This window comes from Petaurus breviceps, unplaced genomic scaffold (genome assembly GCF_028583685.1).
Source record: "Petaurus breviceps papuanus isolate PSGF00001 unplaced genomic scaffold, PetGlider_PUasm1.0 90825, whole genome shotgun sequence".
Lineage (NCBI taxonomy): Eukaryota > Metazoa > Chordata > Mammalia > Diprotodontia > Petauridae > Petaurus > Petaurus breviceps.
The window spans coordinates 9,228,691-9,246,066 of NW_027187353.1; the positions used below are offsets into that span (position 1 = coordinate 9,228,691).

General features: G+C 40.1%; 1 protein-coding gene across 1 annotated transcript in view; it reads left to right on the plus strand.

Annotated features, from left to right (window-relative positions):
- The window catches only part of TMEM72 (transmembrane protein 72), a 52,281-nt gene that overhangs the window by 26,092 nt on the left and 8,813 nt on the right, over nt 1–17,376 (plus strand). Inside the window, exons 2-3 of the mRNA XM_069071250.1 lie at nt 13,932–13,998; nt 15,945–16,016. Of these exons, the coding sequence (XP_068927351.1) occupies nt 13,932–13,998; nt 15,945–16,016 (139 nt within the window). The remainder of the gene's footprint in view (nt 1–13,931; nt 13,999–15,944; nt 16,017–17,376) is intronic.

Consider the following 17,376-nt stretch of genomic DNA (forward strand, 5'->3'; position numbering starts at 1 on the left):
GGCTCTTCTATCCCACACATGTCTGAGGAAAGTAAGACTTGAGCTGCGCCCCCCCCCCCCATTTCTCCAGGTTACTGAGCTTCACTGCCACTGGATGCATCACATATGGAACGATGACAAAACAGTTTGGAATGGTTCGTGTTGTGGTCGTTGTTTTCTACAGCGGTATATTCTACAAACACAGGAACTTTTTTATCTCCTTAACACACAGGCACCCACACACAGCTTAAAGCATGCTTTAACATATGTACATTCCCCTCTTAGAATAGAGAAATGCTAGAGACAGAGATATATGGCTGGGGGCAGAGGGAGAATGGGAGAGAGGGGGGGAAAGAATGAGGGAGAAAGAAAGAGAGACAGAGACAGAGACAGACAGAAAGACAGAGAGAGAGAGACAAAGACAGAGAGACAGAGAGAGAGAGAGACAGAGACAGAGACAGAGACAGAGACAGAGAGACAGAGAGAGACAGAGAGAGAGAGACACAGACAGAGAGACAGAGAGAGAAGGAGAGAGAGAGCACATTTACTAAGCACTTAATATGTGCTAAGACCTGTAGTAAGCACTGGGGATACAAACAAAAGCAAACAATACAGCCCCTGCCTTCAAAGAGTTTATATTCTAATAGGGGAAAACTACATATGAAGAGGGAGCTGGAAGGGGTGGTGTTACTGGGAGACAGGAGGAAACTACAGATGGGAAAGTCCAGAGAATGGGGAGGGGATCTGGGAGTAAAATGAGCATGGCCCAAGGACCAGGTTGGGCTGGAGCGAGCTCAAACTGTCTCGAAAGAGCTGATTGTTAAACTCTCAGTGTGAATATCCACAACTCAGAAATGAGTAAATGGCTACAAATTAGGACTTGATGAATTGTTTTGTTCATTGTCTAGAATTAAGAAAGTGATTTAAAAAATAGTAATAATTCAGATTAAACTTGAAAGTACGTTGTGCATACATTTGGTTTTGTTGTCGTTGTTTTGATTTTTCTGGAAACTCAGCCTGTTACATGTTTACCAGAACAGCCCTGCCAAGGCACCTCATGAAGTGGTGCTCCTGTACTCACCAACCAGAACAGAGGGCCTAAGGGAAAACGCATCTCCAGGATGAGGAAATTGCTGATGAGTGGGTGGGAAAGTCCAGAGAATGAGGAGGGGACAGTTGTGGAGGGTTAGATCTGGAAAGGGTCTTAAAGAACATCATGGTCCATCCCTCTCACCCACCATTTTACAGAAGGAGAAACTGAGGCTCGGGAAAATGAAGGAATTTGAGGTCATACACACCATTTGTAGAAGAACCAGGGTTAGAAGCCAGTGTTCCATGTTTCTGGTCCAGTTTTTTTTCTACTACACCATATGCCCTTTTTCTTTCTTAGTCAAAGACCCCCATATTTTCCAAAAACACACAGCAGACAGAAGACAGAACAGGCCCTTCTCATTTTACAGAAGGAGGATAGAGTTAGGCCCCTCGGGTGATGAGCTAAACATGAAAAGCAGCTTGATGCTATAGGTACTTACCAACATGCCAGTTAGTCTTAGAATCTAGAAGGAATTCCCATTTATTTTGAATTCCTATTTGGAAAAAAATCTGGATGGTTCAGCTAAAGTGCATCCAAGAGATATTCTGTAGAAAATTAAAGGCAAGAACCTGATTTACAAACATGTCCATCCTCTACTGTTCCCCAGCAGGGCCTTTATTTTCAGGCATAGGGAAGAAAGCAGAATATGTCTTAGGTGTAAGGGATTTAGACATGAAAGGCACCTTTCAAAATCATCTAGAATAGGGGAGGTTAGGTGTTTCAGTGAATAGAGCACCAGCTCTGGAGACAGGAGGACCTGAGTTCAAATCCAGCCTCAGACACTTGACAAAAAAAATAGCCATGTGACCTTGGGCAAGTCACTTAACCCCAATTGCCCTACCTTCCCCCCTGCAAAAAAAAAAAATTAAAAACTCAAAATCATCTAGAATAACACCTTTATAATAAGAATGATAGGTACTGTGTTAAGGTTTGAAAAGTAATTTATGTATATTATGTGAGGTAGTGCTATGATTATTCCCATTTTACAGATTATTTTAAAGATTAATAAACTAAGGCCCGGAGAGGTTGTAACTTGCCCTCGAACACATAGTGGTGAGTAAATGAGCTCTATTCAAACCCATCATCTGACTCCAAACCCAAATTTATTATTCTTTTCACCACACCTTCCTGCCTCCATCTCCCATAGAAGAAATAATAAGAAATGGACATTTGTTCTTACCCTGCCCCCCAAAGTGGCCTTTTCACAAAATCTGCACATGCCTGATTAATATTTTCCCAGGTGTGCTAGCACTGGGGATGCCTAGGTACCATGAAGGACACAAATGAGCTGCAACAGAGTAAGATCAGAGCAAATGTGGATGGTGCAGCATGGTGTACGGGAGAGAACAGCTAGGTGGTAGGGGCGCTAGGTGGCGCAGTGAGTAAAGCGCCGGCCCTGGAGTCGGGAGGACCTGAGTTCGGTTCCAGCCTGAGACACTTAACACCCACACAAAAATACTAGCCATGTAACCTTGGGCAAGTTACTTAACCCTAATTACCCTCCAAAAAGGCAAAAAAAAAAAAAAGAACAGCTAGGTGGTGCCATAGTCCTAGAGCACCAGGCCCAGAGTTAGGAGGATGCTGCCTGAGTTCAAATCCCGCCTCTGACCCTAACTGTGTGACCCAGAGAAAGTCACTTCACCCTCTTTTCCTCAGTTTCCTCATCTGTAAAATGAGCCAGGGAAGGAAATGGCAATTCACCCCAGTATCTTTGCCAAGAGAACCCCAAATGGGGTCACGAAGACATGACGGAACAATGACAACTGGATAAAGCACTGGATTTGTAATAAGAGCGGCTTCTATCCTTTTGTGTGCCCTCAGCACTTAACATAATGCCCAGCACATAATAAGCAATTCACAAATGCTTGTTGAATGAATACCTGGACCAACTTCAATCCAGCTCTCCTTGTTACCTGTGTGACCTTGAAAGATGCATCATTTCTCTGCTCGTCAGTTCCTCCTTTGTAAAATGAGGTCTTCGCAGCTCTAAAACCCATGATTTTATGTATATGTCCATATGCGTGTATGTATATGTGTGTGTCTATCTCAGGTTGCAAATCCATTCCCAGAGAAACATCACAGTAATTAAGAAGAAGAACAACAAATAGCATTTATATAGCATTACTATGAGTCAGGCACTGTGCTAAAGGATTTACAAATATCTCATTTTTGAGAACAGTAGTTTTTTTTTGCTTTGGGGGGGAGGGCAGTTGGGGTTAAGTGGCTTGCCCAAGATCACATGGCTAGTTTTTATGTTGTGTCTGAGGCTGGATTTGAACTCAGGTCCTCCTGACTCCAGGGCTGGTGGTCCATGAGGTTTTTTGAAACCCTTTCAGGTGGTGTGTGCAGTCAAAATTACTTACAGAATGCAGAAGCCAACATGCAAATTCAGCTATCTTCTGTTAAACCAGACATTAAAGAGACTGCAAAAACGTGTAGAACAATGTCACTCTTCTTCTCACTACTTTTGTTTTGGAAAGCATATTTTCCATTAAAATGTTTTTTTTTTTTATTGATTTTTGTTGTTTTGTTATTTTATTATATTTAGCTTGTTTAGATTATTGATATTTTAAAATTATTACATTTAAAATTCTATTACTTTAATTTTAAACATGTTACGTACTTATAGATTCAACTCAATATAGACAAATTTCTTTAGGATCCTGTGCCATTTTTAAGCACAAAGGGATACTGAAAGTAAAGTTTGAGAATGACTATATTTGCTGAACAATTACTTCCCCCTTGTGGTCATGCTCAGGAAGTGCATCCCTAAAAGAGCATAAAGAAACCAAATGTGAGCGGAGATTGTCCCAAATTACAGGGACTATGAAGACACAATTTTAACGTCCAAATGATGAGTCCTATGGGCCCCGCCCCTTCTCCCCCCCCCTCCCCCCAGGAGTATGCTTCCTTGCCCTTTCTCTAAATGTAGAGTAATTGTGGGAGAGATGGTAATGTGCTGAGTTTCTTGGAATTATCACTAGGAACAAGATCAATAAATTAGGAATGACAAAATAAATTGTGTCTTGTTGTCCCGGGTACTCCCTTGTCCAGAGAACAGCAACATCCAGAGCTCACAGACGCCCAACCAAATACCTGCATTCCAGTGAAGGTGTGGAATCAGATTTGGAGCTGGAAGGGACCCTGGAGGCTTAGTGCTCATCTTCTTACAGATGGTAAACTGAGTCTCAGAGAGCTTACATAACTTGCCCTTGGTCTCCCAGAGACGAAGTATCAGAGCTTAGATTTGAACCTAAGGCTCTTTGTTTCTAAATAAATGCTTAATGTTTGTTTGACGGACTGAACTATGGCTGAGGCAGCTCCAGAGCTGAACTCAAAAGACCTTGATTCAAATCTCAGCTCTCAAACTTATGGAATATGTGGCTTTGAGCAATACACACACACACATATGTATATGTGTATATGCATCTGTGTTCACATATATAAACTTCTTATAGTATAGCTATATAAACATACATAGTATGTATATAAACTTATATACATAATGTAAACTTCTTTGTGACTCTGTTTTCTAATCTGTAAAATAATAAAATTGTACTGGATGGCCGAGGTCCCTTTAAGTCCTTACAATTCCATGACTAGAAATTTTCTGAGATCCCTTCGCTTCCTGGTTATTTGTGTGATCCATATGTCATCAAACACAATTTTGGTTTTTCCGATGAAAGGTATTTATATATTTAAGAGTCAGGCTGCTGTGATGGCCTGGTCTTGCTTTGCCTACATTTTTCCATGTGTAACATGAAAAAAAATTTCACTGAGGATAATGGGACTACTTGGGATTATTTTTTTTCTAATCAATAGCATTTAGTCAGAATGGTAATACTAATGGGCTTGTTTCTCCCTTTGACACTAAGGGCCAAATTAGATATATCTATGTACGTATAATATGATTCATGTGAGCACTCCCTCCAATCATGAAGACATAAAGACCACAACATAGCCACAGCTCCTCTCGCCATGCAATGAGCCTCTTTTCTTTATCCTCCAGTATAGAGTAGTGCAGTACCCTAGGTAGAGAACTGACCTTGAAGCCAGGAAGGCCTTGCAAAGGTCAAATCCTGCCTTTGTTGCCTAATGACTGTGTGATGTTAGCCAAGTTCCCTAATCTCTCAGTGCCTAAAACAACTCCCAGTGACTAAAAATTGCAGAGAAGGTGCCAACTTTCATTGGAGAAGGAATTTCACTATGTGGGAGGACTCCTCTACACCAGTGAATATCCAGCATAATAGCCAGATATCCAATCCCTATCCTCCCCAAATACTTTGTACGTGTTTTCCCACGGTCCATATGACATTTATTATTTTCCATTTCTATCATCTTGACATAGTACTGGAAATGCTGGCCATTGCAATTAGCCAAGAAAAAGAAATTGAGGGAGTAACCATCAGTAAAGAAGGAACAAAAATCATACATTTTTACAGATGGTATGATGATGTATTTAAAGAATGCTATAGAGTTAACTAAATAATAAAAATAATTAATAACCTTAGTAACTTGTAGGGTATAAAATAAATCCACAAAATAGCATCAGCATTTTTATGTAATACTAATAAAAACCAGTAAGAAGAAGTAAAAAGAGAAATTGTATTTAATTACAGGATATATATACAAACATATATAAAAACCTTTGAGAATCTACCTTCCAAGATACACACAGCAACATATTAATACAACTACAAGCATCTATTTACAGAAATAAAGGCAGACCTAAATAGCAGAGAAAACATTAATTCCTTGTGGTAGCATAGGCCAACTTAATAAAAATAACAATGCTGTCTAAATTAATTTACTTGTTCAATTTTATACCAATCAAATTGCCAAAGGATTACTCTATAAAACTAGAAAAATAGCAAAATTCATATGAAGGAAGAAAAGTTAAAATCTCAAGAGAAATTACGAAAAGAAATGAGAATGAAAGAGGCATAACCAAGACAGATATATATGTACATACATATACACATATTTATGTAACATAAATATATATTTAAATCAAGCTATACTACTAAGCAGTAATTATTACAAAACATTTTGGTCCTGGTTAGGAAATTGTTTAGTGGAATAGATTAGATATATAACATACAGTAGCAAATATATTTAACACCTAAGTATTCGACAGACATGACTCTAAGATACTGGAATAAAAATACTCACTAATTGACAAAAACTGTTGGGAAAATGTGATAGCGATACGGAAGAAATTAGATTTAGACCAACACCTCATACCTCATGCCAAGATAAGCTCCAAATGTGCACATGACCTAGATATAAAAGGTCACATCATAAGCAAATTAAACCAACATGGAGACAAATAACCCTTCTTATCCAAACCTACATCTCTCTGATGACACTCCTTAAACACTCTTCCTGTACAATCCATTGTTGCTAATAGACTGAAGCATGTATTCATCCCAAGCATACACCATTCCATTGACCGTTAGCTTTAATTCTCCAGAGGCTGTTGGTTCTCCATGATGTATAACTATAGAACACTATGGGAAAGATATTTCCATTTGTCAACTCCCAAATTTTCTAGGGTATCTGGGCCCTGTCTCTCTATACTTCTAGGTGCTCTGTTTACCACATTTTGCCAAGTTCTCAACTCTGAAACAGCTGGACGCTTACTAACTCCAGTGGCCCTCCATTACCCCTGGGAGCAAGTACGAGCTTCTCTGTTTGGTGGTTAAAGTTTTCACACCTTGGCTCCAAATTACCTTTCTGTTTTATTGTGCATGATTCCCCTTCACAGTCTCTATGTTCTAGTTAAGCTTACTTATTGTTCTTCATACATGAGGTTCCATTTCCCACCATGGTGCCACGGATTTTTTCCCATGCCTGGAATGCCCTTCAGTCTTTTAGAATGCCAAGCTACCTTCAAGATTCAATTCAAGTGCCATCTTTGACATAAAGTCTTTCCTAAACCTTCATACCTATGTATGTATGTAAATATGTGAGTGTGTGCCCTCGCTTATAGAATGTAAATTTATTGAGGGTAAGAATTGTTACTCTTTTGTCTTGTATCCCCAATGCCTCGCACAACACTTGTTCATTCCTTTATTAATTAAGTAATAGGAAATAGTCTAGGTACACATTCTCAGAGGCAAGGTCTACAGGGAAGTAATTTTCAAATTAATCTGTGTTATTTGGCCCCCGTTGGTTTGCTCCTACCCTTTATTTTCTTGGTTTCTTCACATCTAGAAGGACTGTTATAGGTGAAACTTTGATGTCACTTACATCCAATGGGACCCCTGTCTACAGGACCCCTGACTAGCATGACTCAGAGGGCACTGGCCTGAGCTTGGAGCAGAGATAGAGTGTTTTCCATGTTTCCTTTGGTCCCTTCTTCCGGTCTAGTCCCTGAATTTCACTTATAAGAATGAATAGGGGATTTCTGGCAGCAGTGTGACCCCTGGGAGGGCACCAGTCCATTTTTCTCTGTATTTAAAGGGAGAAAGTGGGAAGGGGATAAAGGAAGCTCTTTTTTGCCTAGAGAACAAGGGAGGGATTGAATCCATTCATTACTAAGCAAAAAAGGAAATCTATACCCCTCTTTTACTGAAGCTTAGCTCCTACTCACCTTCTTTGTCTCAGAAGTTTGGGAATTCTCCAGTCATCTACCCTCAGAATGAAGGTGTAGTGTTTGTAGAGTTCTATGAGACAGTGAGCTACCATTCAAAAGACTGAACTTCAGCAATCAAAGAAGGCAGCCCTTTGTCTTCTTGGTGGGTCTGTTTGCCAACTACGTAAAAGATCTTTAGATTCATGGGAAAAGATAATAAAAAAATAGTACACAATGAACCTACCCTGGCCAGAGAACAGAAAGACAGTGGGGGAGTGGGGGGATGGGGAAGAGTATTACCAGAAGCTAGGGATGGCTTTGACTTTTGGAGGAAAATGAGACATATAGAAAGCCGAAAACAAATGCCAGTAAAAGGTAATGCCACTTGACTCCCTATCCAGCTGGGACTCCATGCATAGCTATTTCGATGCTGTTACCTTAAACTCCCTTACACCTTTGACTAGGTCAAGGCCACTGTCTGAATTTTATGCATTATTGAACTTGAGACATAAACAACTTGTTGAAAAAACACACAGAAAGACTCCAAGTTCATGCTGCCGAACAACTGTAACTGGGCCCCAGGGCTGCTTGCGATTCCTTTACTTTTCCACTTGATTCCCTAGTATGTGTCTCACAATGGCTATTCCTAACATTCTACATCCCTTCAGTAAGGATAGTCCACCCTGGAATTCTCAAACAGAAGGAGCATCTTGTAAATTTGAGATTTGTTTTTAACTTTGTTAATAATATGTCTTGGCAAAGTGAGTCAATGAATCACAGATAATTCCCCTTGAAAACAAGGGGTAAATGGATAGCAGATTAGAAATTGGAATTCAACAAAATGTTACTTTCAGGAAAAAAATGAGAGATATACAGAAAGATAAAATAAAGGACAGTAAAATTTATTATATAAAAAATCAGGGATAGTAATCATGATCTCAAAGTTAAAGTTAAAGTAGATTTAATCAAAAGTGAAAATTGAGAAACTGCACTATGTGTCAACAATATTATTCAATATTTTTAGACCGTTTAAAATACCTAGACAATATGTACCTGCCAAAACACAGAAATTATATGAATATAAATATAAAATACTTTTCATACAAATAAACAGCTCTAAATAATTGAATTAATATTTATTGTTCACAAGTAGGTAAAGCCAATATAATTTTTAAATGACAATTTTACTTAACTAATCTATTCAAAGTCATCCCAATTAAATTACTAAAAAAAATTTTAATGAATTAGAAAAAAATAATAACAAAGTTCATTCAGAAGAGCAAAAGGTCAGAAACCTCAAAGAAATCAGGAAAAATGTGTAAAGGAAGTATGTTCAGCAGAATCAGGCCTTAAAGTATAAGGGAGAGCATTGCTGAAGTATAAAAAGGATAATATCAATTATTTTAAATTAAAATGTTCTTGTATAAATAAAACCTACGTAGCTAAGAATAGAAGGTTTGCAGAAAATTGGGGGAAAACATTCATAAACAATCTCTCAGATAGGATGTGTTTGGTTTGGAATAATGCTGTGATGTAGGAAATGATGAGCTGGTTGATTTAGAAAAAAACATGGAAAGACTTGGACCTATGAAGGAAGATGCTATTCACTTTCAGAGAAACACATGACAGGTGGAAATAAGCATAGTACGATCTTACATATATGTGTATGAGTGTATACGTGTATGTGTATAAATATCTACTGATATGTATTTACATCCATGCTTAACTGTAGCCTTTTCTGGGGAGGGGGGAAGGAGGGAAAAAATAAAGTAAAAAGTGCACAGCAGAGAACAAAAGAAAACCAGCAAAGAAGCAAAGAAAAGCTGGGCAGCTTTGAAAACAATGTGTTAAGTATTTATTATATCAGTTTTCCTGAAATGGAAATTATCGTTTTATATCGAACCCTCTTTTATGGTCTGCAGTGTATGTGGCAATGTAACTTTTTTCCTTTTCTCATTTTGTATATGTTTAAATAATTTGCAAAAAAAAAAAAAAAAAGAAAAGAAAGAAAACAAGGGGTACTCTATTCACTTTACAGATGAGATTTAGCCCCAGAAATGGGAAGTGACTAGTTGAAGGTAACACAGGAAATTAGAGTGGGAATGATGGGGGGGAAAGAGCTAAGAAATTCAATCAAGGATGGGTTGACCTAGCTTGGCTAGATAAATCTGATTGGTCTAATTGCTGTTGATTTGTGCTCTGTTGTTATTTGTGAATGGGGGTGGGGTGGGGTAGGGTAGTAGAGTAAGGAGGTGTTTGAATACTGAGACCCAGAAAGGCCCAGGGTTTGAATCCTTATCCCTCAAAATGTAAAGTTGGGGACTGAGAAAGTTGAGAAAGAATCTTAAGGTTTTGATTTATAGATCTTGTATAAGCTTTCCAAAAGGCAGAACTATTTTGAATCTAGGGTTTTCTTTCAGTCCTTCAGGATTAAAAAAAAAAAAAAGTCAAAAGTCAGACAATTTTGCTGTCTTGGACAAGGCTAGGCTGTTGGGGACTCATCCTTTCCCACATGCAGGAAACGGTCTCTGTAGGGGTGGAGTCGAGGATAGTGACTAGTGAAAAGAAGCTGTCCAATGAGAGGAGAAAAGGTGTGGCTGAGCTTGGAAAGGCATTTCCCTCTTCCCAAGGTGGGGCCAGAGAAGGCAGGAAGTGCTGTTTCTTCCCTTTTGAGTTCACTCCCTACTTCAAACCTATGGCCAAACAAAAGGAAAAAAAAAAATGCTTATCAAAAGGAAACATACCTTTTAAGACTCCAATTGGATATTTAGGCTTGAAATTCTCTACCCCAAATGTCTCATGCAGCTACCAGGGCTTGGTGGCTTTTCAAGAGGGCCTGAAAAAGGTCCTTCTGAGCACTACTTCCAGAAATTGAAAAATCGCTTCATTTTATAGTTGAAGAAACTAAAGCTCAGGGAAGTAATTGCTGCCCTAATTTAATTATACTGCTTCTGAAGAACCATCTCCTCTGCTCTTTCAATCTGTTCCCCGGGGGTGCCCCTAGGAGGTAGCTGAAGTGCACTAAAGTAATAGCTTGTATATTGCCATACCAAATCCTCCAGGTCCAGCCTGCCAACAAGTTCCCATGCTTTGAGGGTCGCTGACCCATCAGCCATAGAGTCTAGAATTCTATCCATTATGCCAAGCAGTCATGCAGGGGCTCCATTTGTAATGTCATATGCTATGATTACTGATGCCCCACAAAACTATCTATTAATTTAATGAGTTACAAGTTGCATAATGTCACCACCTGCCACCTAAAGTCAAAGTGATTTTCCTCATATACAGATGGCATGTCATTGCTAATACCGCACTTTCTCACTCAATAAACTCCAGTGGTTCCTTATTACCTCCAAAATCCAATATAAAAGGATCCATTAGGCATTTAAAGTCCTTCCCAACCCGGACCCTTCCTACATTTCCAGTCTCCTTACATTTTCACTTCCTCCATACTCTGCCATCCAGCTACATTGACTTTCTATATGGTTCTGGCACATGGTACGGACCTCTCAACTCTGTGCCCCTTCAGCCATCCCTGGAATGTCCGTCCCACCTCATCTCTATTTCCTGGTTTCTTTTAAGATTGCTCAAATTCTACCTTGGGCAGGGAGGCTTCTTCCTCCTCCCTCTACTGTTTCCTTTGAGATGGCCTGCCTTTTCCTCTGCATACATCCTGTACAGTTGTTTATGTGTTATCTCCCTCATTAGACTGAATTCCCAGAGGACAGGAGCCACATTTTCATCTTTCTTTGTATCCTCAGCACTTAGCATAGTATCTGGCACATAATAACGGCTTAATAAAATGTTTGCTGACTGACCACCAGTTTTCATAAAGACACAACAGAAAATCAACTCATAGACCCAGCATACCTCCTTAGCCAGCCTTTATAACCTGGTAGAGATTCAGACCTAGATAAATCTGATTGGTCTAATTGTTGTTGCTTTGTCTCTATCATTTTTGTGAATGGGGTGGGGGTGGGATAGGGTAGTAGAGTAAGGAAGTGTTTGGATACTGAGACCCAGAAAGGTCCAGGGTTAGAATCCTTATCCCCCAGAATGCCAAGTTGGTATTTAGGTTTTTTACACCTTGTGCAAAGTCCCACCTCTGCCAGGGAAGTGCATGTCTTTTTGGACCTTAAGGCTAAAACCAGGTGTCACGTGAGGAAAAATACATTTCTCACCAAGTTCAGATACTTGATCCAAGAACATCTTACAAGAATGTGTTGTAAAGGAGTAGCTGGGTGGCAGAGCGAATAGAGCACCAGCCCTGGAATCAGGACCTGAGTTCAAATCTGACCTCAGACACTTGACACTTACTAGCCGTGTGACCTTGGGCAAGTCACTTAACCCCAATTGCCCTGCCCTCCCCACTCCCCCCCAAAAAAGAATGTGTTCTAAGATCTAAGATTTCAAGTTGCAAGAGACCTTAGAAATATTGAGTCCAGTTCTATCATTTTATACATAAGGAAACTGAATCTCAGAGACAAGTAACTTGCCCAATGTCACACAGTGAATCAGTATCAGGGTCAGAATTTAAAGAGAGGTTCTCTGTCTCTGAATCAGGACCCCACAACCAGGTCCTTTTCAAGTTATACCTTCTCAAAGGAGGAGGGCACAGAATAGGAACCTTGGAGAAGCTTCAGGGTTACCAGGAGGAACAGTGAAAGGGACAGTGAGAGGGACCAAAGATATATCCACAAATTAGGGCTTTGATAATAGCACTGAGACCTAGTGGGGGGAGGAGTGGACCAGGGAACTTGCTTGCAGGTAGTTGTGCCCAAGGAACCCAAGGTGGGACTGAGAAACAGAAAACAAATTTCAAGATGAGCTGCCAAGTTTCTTCAGGGGAAGATTTCACAAAGGATAGGTAAATGGATTCCATTAAAATATGCTTTGATTTTTATTCAAGTTTTTCATTAATTCTAGTAGCATCTTGGCTTGTCTGTCATAACCCGTCCTTAACCACAGTCACATTTGTGTCAGAAAAGTGTAAAATTGGGGCAAGATTCTTTTCAAAAAGTGTTTTGCCTTTGCAAGCATCAGTGTTGAGAAAGAGAGACAGTCACCTTCTTCGTTTGTGTATTGGAAGGAATGAGTTGATTTCCAAACATCTAAAATTCTTGATAGAAATGCACCAAGAAAGAGAATTGTGTTGCTTTCATCTTACGGAGGATAGAAAAGATTCATCAGATTGCTAAGAACAATGAAACATATCTGGAGACGAGACCTTCCAGACACCCCCATCCCCCTTCACACACACACACACACACACACACACACACACTCACACACACTCATACACACTCACATATACATACACACTCACACACATACACACACTCATACACACTCACATATACATACACACTCACACACATACACACACTCATACACACACACATATATACACTCATACACACACTCACATATACATACATACACACACTCACACACATACACACACTCACATACATACACTCACACATACTCATACACTTCAGTTTGAACCTTTACTTGAAAATTACTATAATATTATCCCAGACATCTACATCAGGAAGCTGTTAAGGGTGAGAAGAGCTTATTATATGGTCTAATCTCAAAAGATGAGATGAAATGAAAAGAATATCTGTGAGTTTAACATGTAGCTGTGTTTATAACCTAAGCCACAGAGGGTTGCACTAGAGTGCTCTCATCTTTCATATTTTCAGTGCTTGAATAGCCAAACCTCCCTTTACTTTGTCTTGGAAATGTCTTGGGCCCTTTCTTCAATCAGCTTCTATCAGGCTCTAGGCAAGTCATTCAAATCCTTGGGTTTCTTCTGAGCCAGTTCAACCCATGAAATGGAGCATTTATAAAGCACTTACTATGTGTCAGATGCTGTGCTAAGACTGAGGATAGACACAAAAGAAAAAAGGTCAGGCCCTGCCCTCTGGGAGATTACAATCTACTGGAGGTAGACAAGACACAAAGGCTATCCACTGAGACCATAGCAAGGAGTCAGAAAGAGGTGGCAGGGCAGCCTGGTTTCCATATGGATGAAGCAAAAGCCTCCCCTGTTAGGGTCAAGGTGGCGGGCGAAGGGACCCATCAATGGAAGCTCTTATATTGAAAGGACAGATTCAGCTCTGGGATTTTGATGCACATGAATAAACAGCCAGAACAGTTCCACAATAAACAAACATTCAGGTTCTCACCAGAGGTCAGTGAGATGTTGTGTTTAAGTCTGTCAGTTGGCCATCAAGCCATTCTCCTGCCCCTTCACCATGCCTCTTCTGTTTCCAGTGCTAATCGGCGTGGGAGTTGAAACTTTACTCCAAGGACGATTCAAAAGCTTGGCTTTCTATCTTCTGTAAGTATACTAATTTTTTGGTCAATAATAAAGTATTATTCTTTGGATAGAATTTGATATGTATAGCTGGCCTATAGAGGGGACCCAGAAAGTCAAATGAGATAATATTTGTAAAGCGCAGTGCGTAGCACATAGTAGGTGATAAATAAATGTTTATTCTATTTATCCCCTCCCCCACCAGAATCCAGTCCTTAGACGCCTTATGAAGGAATATAACCTTATCAAAGGATTTCAAGAGTCTTCTACTCTGGCCAACTCCTTTGAACAGGAATGTATTCAAACCATCCCAGGAATGTGGCCTTGGGTTTCTGACTCCTCAACCCTGAGCCTCAGTGTCCCCATCTGTAAAACTAGTGTCATAATTGTTACACTATCCAGCTCACAGGGTATCAAAAAGAAAGCACTTTTTAAATGGAAAAGTGCTCTAGAAATGTGAGTTGTTGTTGTTTATGATGTTAATGATGTATTAGTTTTTTTTCCCCAAAGACACACAGAGTTACTCTCCTCCCCAGGTCCTTCCCATCTTTCCCAGGTCCTTCTGGGATGCGTCAGTGTGGAGTGACGCTGATACTGGGTTCTTGCATATTGTGCTAAAGGATCATGAGCTCTGATGGCTTCTACCAGGATAGAAAGGTGTCCAGTACGGCCCCAGGAATCATAGGGGGCTGCATTGGAAAGAGCACTGCTGCTTTGGGAGGGAAAGTACTCGGCCCTTTACTTCCTGTATGGCCTCAAATTCCTCAATTGTACAATTGCTTAAAAAAAAAAAATTGACAGGATGAGTGTGAAGGTCCCTTCCAGTTCTAATTGTGTCACCCTATGAACAGACAGTGTCTGCTTTCAGTCAAGCTGAAAGGAACACAATAAACATTTATTCAACATCTCCTGTATGCCATGTACTGTGCTAAGCCCCTTACAAATATCCTCACAATTTTGTCAGGTGGATGCTATGATCACCACCATTTTGTGGTTGAGGAAATGGAGACAGACAGAGGTAAAGTAACTTCCCCAGGGGTCACAAAGTGAATGTGTCTGGGGTCAAATTTGAACTCAGATCTTCCCTACTCCAGGCCTACAGAAGTCTTCCTGACTCTAGGCCCAGCACTATGTCCACTGTACTACCTAGCTGCCTGAGATCGAGAGGCTTAGCACTAGTAGTAGGGACACTGGGTGATGAATTCATTGGACACCCCTGAAACAAAGGGAAAAAAGAATAATGAAAACTCCTTTAGATATAAATATTCACGTATGTATATATACATTTATATATATATATGTATGTATATATACATACCTACACACACATTCATGCAATTGTAGATAGAATGCAGGTTCTAAACAAGCCCAACTTGCAGAGAAAAGGCCATCTACATTTACTAATAATTTGTTGCTCAGTCATTCAATTGTGTCCAACTCTTAATGACTCTGTGGACCGTAATATTCTGGTACTCTCACAGAATTTTCATGGCAAAGATACTGGAGTGGCTTGTCATTTCTTTCTCCATTGGTTTAAGGCAAACAAGTTAAGTGACTTGCCCAGGGTCACACAGCTAGTAAGTTTCTGAGTCTAGATTCAAATTCAGGTCTTCCTGATTCCAGGCCTAGTACTTTATTCCCTGAGCCATCTAGCTGCCTACTGACTAATAATACATTATGTTAAATTAGGTAAGCAAGGGTAAGGGCCATGTCTAATTTATTTCCACATTACCTGCAGAGCTTCCTTGGCACAGTGACTCTCAAATGATGGCTGTCCTAGAAGTTCCTATAGAATAATTGAAGGAATGAAACCCACCCCTGGGGGGAGGGGGGGAGAAGACAATGTATATAGACAGCAGATTTATTGGGACACCAGAAATCAATGATTAAAAGAACAAGCCCCAGAAGTGAGGAAGGGAAGGGAAGGGGACCAGTGGGGATGCTGCCTCTAACCAGTGTCCGTCCCTTAGGTTTTCGGGGACTGCAGTTGCCATCTGTGAAGGGTCCTACTTTGTAGCTAAGCTGCTTTCCCTCTGCTTCAGGTGAGTACTTTCCATGTTTCTCTGGTGGCTGGGTGTAAATGAGGAGACAAAGGGGAGGAGAGAAGCAAAATCATCTCCTACACACTTCAGGTACCAAGTGAACCTAAGAGCATCTTCCATTTCTGGAGACATAGTGCAGTCCAGTCAACACAGGAGCTTCAAATGACCCTGAAGCAGAAATGGGAACCTCCCTCCCTTCTTTGGAGTATTCACAAGGTTTCACATTCATGCATCTACTGTCAGAATCAGAAGTATGCTTTGGCTTGACTCATCTGCTAGTTTTTTTTTTTCATTTTTACTCTTTGTCACAAGAAATTGTACACTGCGGGGGGAAGAAGGAATATATTTGGAAATTAAGGTGCTAGAAGAATATAAGCTACCCATTTAAAATAATACAAGGATTTTTTTTTAAGGAATACTAGCCCCCAGGGACAGAAGACCTGGTTCTAAGTCGCAACTTAGACATTTAGTATCCCTATGTTTCTATTCAAGTCATTCCAATTTCTTTGAGCTTGTTTCCTCTTATGTAAATTGTAGCTAACAATGCTTGCACAACCTACCTCATCAGATTATTAGGAACATCAGGTGACATCATACATATGAAGATTGGTTGTAACCCAATAAACAAATTGATGAGTGGTTATTATTATCAATCAGCAAGCACCCATTCTAGACAAAAACAAAAATGAAATAGGGCCTGACCTCAAGAAGCTTATCTTCTATTGTGGGGGAAACCATGTACTCATATAAATATATACAGAATAAATCGAAGTTAATTTTTGGGAAGGGAAAGATTGACGCTAGTAGTTGGGAGGATCAGAGTAAGGCTCATGTAGAAAGTGGTCCTTGAGCTGAGCCCTAAAGGAAATGGGGGGATTCAATGAAGTAGAAAGGAGAGGAGGCAGAAAACCTCTGGCTAGTGCTCTTCTCCACAGGGTATTCATAGCTCATAGTTCATAGATCAATCAATGTTGGATCTATTTTACAGATAAGAAAACTGAGGTCCATGGAAGGCATAAGGGTCACACAGGTGACTTGACTTCAATGCTCTTTCTTCTGCACAGATGTTGAGGGTGGCAGCCACTGTTTTCCTCACCAAGACATCTTATCAAAGGTTGAAAAATACCTGAGTCCTAAGAACAATGGAGGAAAATGGGACACAAACCTCTCACCATGTCTCAGGATCCAGTGAGTTGTAGGGTGATCCCTCAGACAGTTATATTGGTCAAACAGGCCACTGGTAATGTTTAGCTCTCTGAAATCCATTGTGATGTCTATGGCTTATCTAATACCATTCAGGCTCTCCCCAGGAAGAGTCTCAGATTTCTTTTCCCCAAAGGAATCAGAGCTATCAGGCTTA